Raw genomic sequence first — 10,896 nt, 5'->3', positions numbered from 1 at the left:
GCTTTAGAGAGTACGGTTTCCGTTGGAGAGAACAGGCAGCAAGAGTTGATCCTCCGATGAAAGAGAANGAAGCTACTTTTTTTCGCTTCTCCAAAACTGCTTCTGCTTCTCCTCAAAAGCACTTTTTTTCCTTCCAAAAGCTTGGCCAAACACCTCAATTTTTTGCCAAAAGTGCTTTTGGCAAAAAAAAAAGCACTTTTGGCCAAAAAGAAGCTTGACCAAACAGGCTACAAGAATGAGTTTTTTTTCCGCAAAAGAATTATCGCCGTTGCCGGGGATCGAACCCGGGTCACCCGGGAGACAGGCAGCAATACTCACCACTATACTACAACGACCTTTGTTTGAAGGCATAGGCTTTCAAACTAAAGACGATTGGAATCGATAAGTTATCCCGTATCCTCCTTTTATTACCCCTAACCCAGTTGGAAAACTTGTTTTCGATTCAAAGCATGACAAAGCTTTGGCGCCTTTCCTACACAAAGCTACTTTCACAGCTTTCTCAAACAAAGTCTTTAAACCCAGGTCTTCAAATCCAAACCCATTTAACCAAAATCGGATTATCTAATGATAGCAAACATAGGAACCATTTAATTCATCTGTATTCGAAATGTGGTGCTTTTGAGTATGCATGGAAACTGCTCGATGAAAGTCCTGCACCAGATTTAGTTTCCTGGTCATCTTTGATTTCTGGGTATGCTAAGAATGGTTTTGGTAAAGATGCTATCTGGGCTTTCTTCAAAATGCATTCTTTGGGTCTTAAATGTAATGAGTTCACTTTTCCTAGTGTGCTTAAAGCATGTTCTATTATGAAGGAACTTTTCTTGGGTAAGCAGATTCATGGGATTGTTGTGGTCACAGGATTCGAGTCTGATGTTTTCGTAGCAAATACTTTGGTTGTTATGTACGCAAAGTGTGGCGAACTTCTAGATTCCAGGTTGTTGTTTGAGGAAATCCCTGAAAGAAATGTTGTTTCTTGGAATGCTTTGTTTTCTTGTTACACACAGAATGATTTTTTCGACGAGGCGATGTGCATGTTTGGGGATATGATAGTTAGTGGAGTCAGGCCCGATGAATACAGTTTATCCAACATATTGAATGCTTGTACTGGGTTAGGAGATATTGTTCAAGGAAAGAAAATTCATGGGTGTTTGGTGAAGCTTGGCTATGATTCTGATCCTTTCTCGTCTAATGCACTCGTTGACATGTATGCTAAAGGGGGAAATCTTAAGGATGCCATTACAGTTTTTGATGAAATTGTGGTACCTGACATTGTTTCGTGGAATGCTATTATTGCTGGTTGCGTTCTTCATGAATGTCACCACCGGGCTATAGATATGTTGAATCAGATGAGAAGGTCAGGAATTTGGCCAAATATGTTCACATTGTCGAGTGCTCTCAAGGCTTGTGCTGCACTGGAGCTCCTTGGATTGGGTCAAGGGTTACACTCTCTTTTGATAAAGAAAGATATCATACTGGATCCATTTGTGAGTGTTGGCCTTATCGATATGTATTGCAAATGCGATTTAACCAAGGACGCGAGGTTGATCTATGATCTGATGCCCGGGAAGGACTTAATTGCGTTGAATGCTATGATCTCTGGTTACTCACAGAATGAGGCAGATAATGCATGTCTAGACCTTTTTGTTCAGACATTCACCCAAGGAATTGGATTTGATCAGACAACTTTACTTGCCGTCCTAAACTCTGCTGCTGGCTTGCAGGCTCCTAACGTCTGCAAACAAGTTCATGCACTTTCTGTGAAGTCGGGATTTCAGTGTGACACTTTTGTCATAAACAGTCTTGTTGATTCTTATGGAAAATGTAGCCAGCTGGATGATGCAGCTACAATTTTTGATGAGTGCCCTACTCCGGATTTGCCATCTTTTACCTCTCTCATAACAGCCTATGCTCTACTTGGTCGAGGTGAAGAAGCCATGAAACTATATCTGAAGCTACAGGGCATGGGTCTCAAGCCAGACTCATTTGTTTGCAGTTCTCTCCTAAATGCATGTGCAAATCTATCAGCATATGAACAGGGGAAACAAATACATGCTCATGTGTTGAAGCTTGGGTTCATGTCAGATGTGTTTGCTGGTAACTCTCTAGTTAACATGTATGCTAAGTCTGGAAGTATAGAGGATGCTAACTGTGCTTTCAGTGAGGTTCCTCGAAAAGGTATTGTTTCATGGTCCGCGATGATTGGAGGACTTGCCCAACATGGATATGCGAAAAAGGCACTTCATTTATTTGGTGAGATGCTGAAAGATGGTGTATCTCCCAATCACATAACATTAGTTAGTGTCCTTTATGCATGTAACCATGCTGGGTTAGTTGAAGAAGCCAATAAGTATTTTGAAACAATGAAAGACTCGTTTGGGATTGAACCAACTCAAGAGCATTATGCATGCATGATTGATGTCCTGGGCCGAGCTGGAAAATTAGATGACGCTATTGATCTCGTAAATAAGATGCCTTTTGAAGCTAATGCATCTGTCTGGGGTGCACTTTTGGGTGCTGCAAGAATTCATAAGAATGTAGAGGTAGGGCAACGTGCTGCTGAGAAGCTTTTTCATCTTCAACCAGAGAAATCTGGCACTCATGTTCTTCTTGCAAATATTTATGCATCAGTTGGGTTGTGGGGAGATGTCGCAAAAGTAAGAAGACTGATGAAGGACAGTAGAGTAAAAAAGGAACCTGGTATGAGTTGGATTGAAATTAAAGATAGTATTTACACATTTATAGTGGGAGACAGAAGCCATTCGCGAAGTGATGAAATATATGCCAAACTGGAGGAGTTGGGACAGCTAATGGCTAAAGCTGGTTATGTTCCTATGGTAGATACTGATCTCCATGATGTAGAGAGGATACAAAAGGAGATTCTTCTCTCCTATCACAGCGAGAAACTAGCTGTTGCATTTGGGCTGATTGCTACACCTCCTGGTGCTCCTATTAGAGTGAAGAAGAACCTTCGGATTTGTTTGGACTGCCATACAGCATTCAAGTTCATTTGTAAAATCGTCTCTAGGGAGATCATTATTAGAGATATTAACCGGTTTCACCATTTCAAAGATGGCTCTTGTTCATGTGGGGATTACTGGTGATACTTGAAGGTGGACCACTGTCTATTTGTTGCAAGATCTTGCCAATGAGCAAGTCTGCAGTTATTAATTCCTTCGAAGCTGATGATAGGTTAGTTGAATGATTTCAACCAAAAATAAATTGTTTCTTGTTTCATGTTCCTTCGTATCATCCCTTTAACTGCTCTTTGGCTAATAGTAGATGTGCTATAGTCTATGCTACTTACTTTTGTCGAACTATTATGCTCCTAAAACTCGAACTGACAGTAGACTCTTTTGTTAGTGGAATTTCAAGATAAATCAGCAGATTACTAGCCATTGTGAATGATAAACTAATCTTCTAAACCCATTTTCAGTTTTGATGGGATAGGTCATTTCTTGGGTTACGATTTCAGGATGGCTCAGTTCCTTGTGTGGGTGAGGACTTGTTGTGTGACAGTGCTGACCGGTTGCCTGAGAGGGACCGAAGTGATCGTAGAAGTGCTGGAGTGTTGTTACCGACTTCGTTTCCTGGACGTTATGGTATCAGTGACCTTGGCTCCAGGCTTTTCAGTTCCTTGATTGGCTTCATCTTGCTGGTTTCTCCATTGACAGGTTCAGTTGCTCCTTCTTTTTTCTTGAAAAGATTATATTTTGTGGAATTGGGAAATTTGCTGTATTTATATTGTCTATAAGTAATTAAATGAAGAGCGGAAAAACACTTACCATTTGGTTGTAACATTGTGGTTGCAAGCTTGTAACTCAATATTGTTATTATGTCAGCACAAACTTTTCATGTCAATAATTTTTTGCCTCTTTTTTATGGTAGCAGGGAACATACGGGTTATGTATTAGTGGAAAGATTACAGATATGGTGAAACAATACTGAAGCTAACAGAATTAAAAGCCTAACCCACATAGGAGTTCTAAGTACATTTTTTTTTACTTGTCAGAAGAAAAATAAAAATAAAAAAGCTTACAAGTTTAGTTACTTGCTTTCAAGAAATTAGCATCTAGATCACAGGGATCTTGGCATCTCAGTTTTGCACTTCATCAGCTCATGTATTAGGTGTTGGAACCTTATAAAGTTGATGCCTGGATTGTAGTATATTGGTGATTCGGCAAGGTGAATAGCAGCTCACTTACTAATAAAGGGGCGAGAAGTACCTTTTTTGGTTATTTAGCTTTTTCTCTTGGCCTGGAGTTTGTACTCTCTTGTTTGCTCCTTGTCCTTGTAATGAATGTTTGGGAGAAACTTGTTGTCTTAAGTTATATGGTCTGGAACTTCCATGATGGCATTGGTTGTTGTATATTTATATCTTGCATGATGTAGTAGGTATACATTTGAATGTTTACTTAAGAATATAATAGTCTAATCTTAAAATAGGAGGTCACCAAACAATGGAGCCAAGCTGATTCTAACTTTCTCATAAATAATTGGAAAGTGAAAGGTGACAAGACATTCATGTTTCTGTGCTTGTTTGCAGGTTCTTCCACTTGTACCACCTGGGAAGTAGAGCCGATGAAGAAGGATCACCCTACTCAGGACAGGTGTCATGAATTTTCCAATTTTACATTTTAAGCGAGATAAGCATCCCTTTTGCGCAGCATAAAAATTCAACAGAAAGTAGGAGAAGCATCATGTTTCTTTAAAATAAAATTTTACCTAGTATTTACGATAAAATGCTGCAATATGAGTTGATTTTATGGTTTCAGAGTCCCTACTATTCCAAGATTTAGCTAATGATGACGGAGACACTTTCTTGAGCTCTCACACACACGCATATGTACATGCTCTACTTCTAAACTTTTAAACTAGCCAGAATCTGCTGCTACCAAAATCTTCAAATTGCAGGTCTCTTCCATTATAATTGATAATAATGAACCTTGGGCCTAACTCAACCCCAAAAGCTAGCTTATAAGGTGAGAATTGTCCAAGACCACATAAGGAGACCAAGACACCCATTACCCACCGATGTGGGACACAACTCAACACCCCCCCCCCCTCACGCCCAGGCCTGCAACTGGAGCGTGGACAATATAAATGGGGGCCCAACATCGGTAACAATAAATTGGGATGGGCTTGGCTCTGATACCATGATAAGAATGAACCTTGGGCCTAATTCAACCCTAAAAGCTAGCTTATAAGGTGAGGATTGTCCAAGACCATATAAGAAGACCAAGACACCCATTACTCACCGATGTGGGACACAACTCAACAATAATTACTCCTATCTTGTCCTTTACAAGTCATTAATATTTCAAAGTTACAAATTCTTTTCCAGAATCTCAGGTAGTTAGAACATCAACTTTACAGTGTGGGATGTTGGTGGTCAAGACAAGGTACGAAAAGTTCTTATGCCTCGACTCTGAGTTACTGTTTGTCTTTTTTTACCTGAGATCTCTTGCAGTAGGGGTGTCAATGGATATTTAAAAACCGACTAAACCGACCGAACCGTACCGTACAGAGCCGATTTTTAGGTTTTTGTTTTAATAAAATCGTAGGTTTTTTTATAAATCTATAACCGTACCGATAATTAGGGTAGGTTTTTTATTTTATAAAAATAAACCGGAAAAATACCGTACCGTACCGAATAAATTTACAATGTGAAAAATATATTTATATATTAAGTTTGAAAGTAATAAAGCATTAAATTTTTTCTGGGGCCTTTTCATTATGAAATAGTTACCAGCCAACAAGTAATTAAACTCAAAATCCTAATTCCCAAACCTCTTATGCTACTCCTATTGAAATTAAATTATTTCCAGCATATTCACTAGCAAGATACAAGATATTATAGAGATTATGAGTAATAAATTATAATGTATTCAATATGCTTCCTTTCGTATAATTTAGATTTATCTTTTTGAATATTTAATCTTCTATAGACTTTATTCTTGAATCCCAGCTCAATTAATATCTTTCCACTCGTGTGATTTATATTTTCTTTGTATTTGTGTAGTTTCTTTTATGCTGATGTAGAATAGTTGACGGATCTATACTCTAGCCATCTTTTATATTTTCTTAGTTCATCACCTTTTAAACAGTAAAAAAGTCTAGAGAGTTTTGATAAGTCCTATAAAAGTACGTATATTATTGCATTCTACTTCTACTAGTGATTTTTACATGACATTTTAAAAAATTACCGAATATTTACCGAACCGATACCGAAGAGAAACCGGCGTGATTGGGACGGTTTAGAAAAATATAATTTTGATTATACATAATAAAATAACCGAAAAATTGATATGGTACAAATTTTATAAAATAACCGGCCGAACCGAACCATTGACACCCCTATCTTGCAGTTCTCTAGTTCTCCATGATTCAGTTTCTGGTAATGAGGGTATTCTACTGCCCTGGTATCTGATAGTCGTATTATTTGTGAAGAATTTCTGCAATCAGAGTAAAACCTTTATGTGCTTTTTCCTCATTTATGAGAGGCTAAGCAAATTCATTATGCTGGTGGAAGTTGTAGTGGATCATACTAACCCATTTGTCCTCGTCTCCCCCTGCGTCACTAATGGCTTAATTGTTTCCTTAGTCCAAAATTTGTGATTTATTTCACCGAGCGCGTCAAAAATCATTTTATGTTCAGATGGTCTATGTTGTGATTACATGTGAAGTCCAGTAGTAAGCTGCTCCTATCCCGTTGCTTCTTCATGCTCCGCCTCTGTACTCTAATTAAAGCATGAACTTGCAAGGAAATGAATGCCCTTAGCCCTAAGGTGCAAGGATCAACATGAAATTTAAGTTGTCTCGATTTACATGATTTATAATGTCTGGAACCTGGCATTATATTAAAGAATTGGAGGAAAAGGAAGAGATCCATCTGTTTGCAGCTATGTGCTAAAAAATGAAATTCCAGCTCTTTTCCTTCTTTCTAACAGCACTTTGCTCCCAGGCCACCTTCAGATGCTCATAGCTCAATCGTCCCTATTATTGCTAGTACCTCCTCCTCGTGACTACTGGACTTTAGATGAAAGAGTGTCTATTTAGCAGAGTAAGTTAATCAATTTTAGGGCAGTGTCTCGTGGGTATTTGTGTAGTCTGGCTTCTTTGTTCATTTGATACGTGCTGTCTCTCTTCATGAGAATGTATTTCATGATATAGTAGGTTTCAAAATAGTGGCGAGGTTGATGGCCCTAGCAAATAGTGGGGGCAGGATTGGGGTAGGTTGACGGCTAGCGTAAAATTAGTCTAACTATGATGAATTCTCTGATACCGAATAGAATGGACATAAATTGAACGGAGTGGACATAGAGGATTCATTTGACGGATTCATGCAAATATGGGATTAAGGCATACTTGATTGATATAGAAGGTGCGGAACTAGTTCTATCTGCTTCTCTCTTGTGTGAGGACATGGATCCTGATATTTTACCTCATTTTTGGTTAACATGTTTCTGTGCTGCCAGTTCAATCGTCCTTTCTTTTCTTATTCCATTCTTACAGCACCTGAATTCATTGCTGCAGAAGAATGTAGCTTTCTTCCTGTCATGTTTCGTGGATTCACATCATATTTGAATGATTCTCTTATTTCAATTGTAGGCGTCATCATATATGTCTCGGCAGTCACAGTCAATCTCTCTTCTAGAAGAAACTGATAAGCAGGCCAGTTAAAAAGTTTGTGGGAACATGTAAAACGCCTGAAGGAGGCTCGTAGCATATACTGAGAAGAAGTAATGGATTGTGTCAGACATTGTGCTTGGTAATATGATCATCGCATGTTTTGTTGTATTTCCAAATAATGTTTTGGCTATTATGCATCAGTATATTTTCCATATTAATGAGTAGTTACTGTCTGCTTTCAAGGAGGTATAGCTTAGTTTTTGCTGTCTATCATCTAACAGGTATCGTGTTTCTCTATTTTCTCGGTGGAAGCGGAGAGGGATGGTATGCAGTATGCATGTGGATTGTTCAGTTAGTTTTAATTCTTAGCAAAGAGGACTCGGTCTTCATCTATACTTGAGTACTATTTGGAAACCTTGGTAATAACTTTCCTACTCTGCATACTATTTTGAAACTCCATCATAATTGGCCCTTCTTTTGTATCAAAGAGTGACTCATCGTTTGTATATATGCTTTACTGCACTTCTTCTTTTGAGCATAAATTTTTCTCTACCTCTTTGCTAGTGCCACTTGACTTTCTTCAGGTGTGGATAGCGAAGCCGAGAAGGACCTACAACTTTTAGTGAAAGATAGTGCCATATCCTCTGCGGAATTTGGGTATCTGCAGTTATTAATAGCCAAGTGAACCAAAAACTTTTTCTTGCCTACCGTTTTGCTTCCATCCTTGCTTCCATCTGCCTTTCTGTCTCTGCACCTTTCATTACTAGGCCCCTGTGTTTGTATAGTTTTTGGGGAATGGGTTTGAATGGATCGAACCAACCTGACTTATCTTACATAATGTACATTGTGGTATTTGTACATTCTGTTTTTTCCCTTCCTTTCTATTTCATGTCCATTTGTGTACCGACCTGCAAAGAGAAAGGAAGAGCTTGGAAAAAAAGTTTAAACTGTTGTCTATATGTGGCTGTATTCTGGGCATAGAAATATTGAAAATGCTTTATGCTTTCAAGTGCTCATCATTAGCAAATTTTTGCCAGCTATTTTCATGTCATTTATTTAGTCGGTTTATTAGTTGCCACAACTTTCGAAAGTGATCTTCCTTTCTGTTGTCTCAATGACAGGTGGACTGCTTCCATGTACTTCGTAAAATCCCTGCTACATTTTTTCTCAAGCAAGGACTTAACATAGTTTGTATGTCTCAATTCTCCATCTCTAGTTCGTCTCTCTGTCTCTCACTCTAGTCACATGCTTTTTTATTCTATGGTACTTTTAGGACTAAGTCTATAATGGCAGTGGTATTTGCATAGTTGCTTATTTTAATATGCTGAAATAGAACACATCAACACCCTCTAAAGCTAACGTAACAAAGGAGAAGTATTTATAAGAAAAAATATTAGCACAAAAAGATTTTCTTACTATAGCTTGGTTGGTTCCGGAATGATCCACATGATTAATGCTAGATTCCTTTGGTACTTGTTTCCTGTTATGTGTGAGATTATTTAGCTTCATTTCTTTTACGTGTATTTGCTACAAATTCTTCCTTCTTCAGGTTACTTTAGCTGTCACCCACTTCAATGATCCAAGGATATCCAGGCGGAGATGCGAGATCTTCTGCAGTCTATTTCTGTCTTAATGCAGTACAAGGAGTTCTTGGCTACTTTTGAATGCAATGAAGCCGCAATGCAGAGAATGCCTAAAGTGCTACTGTCTGCTTTTGACAGTAGATCTTGGATTCCTGTAACAAATATACTTCTCTGGTTGTGCAAGGGTTCAGGTTTTGGTTCACCAAAACGTGGCGAATCATCTTCCTCTTCATCAGTTATATATCAGGTGACTTGGTGATAATTTATCTTTTGTCGATACAGTTATCATTTTTATCCTGCTTATCCCTCCTTCCGAGGAAAAAAATAGAGTAGCTCGTAGATCTAATTCTGCGGCTTTGTTAATGTGAAGATATTATTGCGGGAGGTTTGCATTCATGATGATACTTTTCTGAATCATTTGTTCGAACTCTGAGCTGGGCAATGACAGGAAACTTGCAAGATATTATTTCCGTGACAATGTAATATCCTTTTATGTTTGGATCAATGAAGAAGAGGGGATCTAGAGAGAGTACAGCTCATTGATTAATCATTTACCTTCGGTTGTTTTTTGGTAGTGCTATGTACACCAAAAAGATGTCCTGTTTGTCCTATTTCAGGCAGTCTGGAAAAGTTAATATTCATACTCCTCTTCTTTTAAGTTTTAACCAAACAAAGGATTACATTAGCCTTCTACTTTTACTTCCCCTCCTCTTATCCTTCTCTTTTCACCTGACCACACTGAGGAATTTCTGTGTATTTGACTTCTATTACAATGTCTTTTTGTTGTATGTCATTTCTAATTTGCCCGTGGTAATAGCTTTTGTTATGTTCTGATATGTTTGAGAGGTTGTGTTCTATATGACAGATTATGGATACAAATTAAAGGATTTTAAACCCTGCATGTTTTATTTACCTCCGGATTTTTTTTTAGGTATACTTAGTGAATTGCTTCTGACGATATTCTGATCATGGTTTCTTTAATGAAGTCCTCTAGTATAACATTGTACCTGTAAAATATTCTCGACAGTTCTTAAATAAAAAAGGCAAAATGGCCTTATAGCCACTTAAACTTGCAGCGGTTTGCCATCCCGGTATATGAACTTAGGAGTATCCCATTTTAACACTTTACCTCAATAAGGTGGGTACTAATAAACACCTCTGACCATTGACCAAGCTTATGTGGCAACGACATAATTGACGTGGCAAAAGTGCGTGCCTGACACCGTAAATAAGCGTGTGTATGTGATGGTTTTTGAATTAAAAAATAATAAATAAAGCAAAAAAATTTAATAATCTATATATTATTAAAAGGAGAGGAAAAAGTCCTCTCCTTAAGCCAAGTGGCAACCTAAAATAATGACACATGGCATAATTAGTTATTTAGTTTATAATTAGTTATTGGTTATTATTTTTGAATTTAAATAAAATCGAAAATAATAAAATAAATTATTATTTTTAATTCGATTTGAATTAAAAAATCAAACATATATATATATATATATATATATATATATATATATATTAATTGGTTACTTTATTTGGATTAATAAATATAGAAATCTTATAATTAAATATAAAAAAACGAAAAATAAATATATAAAAATATAACTACCCATTCAAATTGGGTGGGAGTAGTTTTAAGTTGGATTTTTTAAATTATTTTTAAAAAAAATAGCTATAAAAA

At 37.3% G+C, this 10,896-nt stretch overlaps 1 protein-coding gene across 7 annotated transcripts; it reads left to right on the top strand.

The window, feature by feature from the left end:
* Nucleotides 1-302: 302 nt before the first annotated feature.
* Nucleotides 303-10,103, top strand: LOC109219894 (putative pentatricopeptide repeat-containing protein At5g52630). Of its 7 annotated transcripts, none has more exons than XM_019384368.1 (8): nucleotides 303-3,189; nucleotides 3,434-3,671; nucleotides 4,544-4,607; nucleotides 7,609-7,768; nucleotides 7,911-7,953; nucleotides 8,751-8,820; nucleotides 9,179-9,459; nucleotides 9,583-10,103. In XM_019384368.1, exon 1 carries the CDS (start codon nucleotides 450-452, stop codon nucleotides 3,099-3,101), a length of 2,652 nt encoding a protein of 883 aa, XP_019239913.1. In that variant the 5' UTR covers nucleotides 303-449; the 3' UTR covers nucleotides 3,102-3,189; nucleotides 3,434-3,671; nucleotides 4,544-4,607; nucleotides 7,609-7,768; nucleotides 7,911-7,953; nucleotides 8,751-8,820; nucleotides 9,179-9,459; nucleotides 9,583-10,103. The 7 variants fall into 7 exon arrangements, with proteins under 7 accessions (XP_019239913.1, XP_019239910.1, XP_019239909.1 ...); XM_019384365.1 differs by adding an exon at nucleotides 5,350-5,399 and having other exon boundaries at nucleotides 7,911-8,820; XM_019384364.1 differs by adding an exon at nucleotides 5,342-5,399 and having other exon boundaries at nucleotides 7,911-8,820.
* Nucleotides 10,104-10,896: the final 793 nt, after the last annotated feature.

Source organism: Nicotiana attenuata, unplaced genomic scaffold, assembly GCF_001879085.1.
Source record: "Nicotiana attenuata strain UT unplaced genomic scaffold, NIATTr2, whole genome shotgun sequence".
In the NCBI taxonomy this organism is placed as follows: domain Eukaryota; kingdom Viridiplantae; phylum Streptophyta; class Magnoliopsida; order Solanales; family Solanaceae; genus Nicotiana; species Nicotiana attenuata.
Note: the sequence above shows the minus strand (reverse complement) of the source record. Positions and strands in the feature narration are given on the sequence as shown.

What these genes read in the sequence shown, in the direction of transcription:
- LOC109219894 (XM_019384369.1), top strand. Translation starts at nt 450, where the DNA reads ATGACAAAGCTTTGGCGCCTTTCCTACACAAAGCTACTTTCACAGCTT.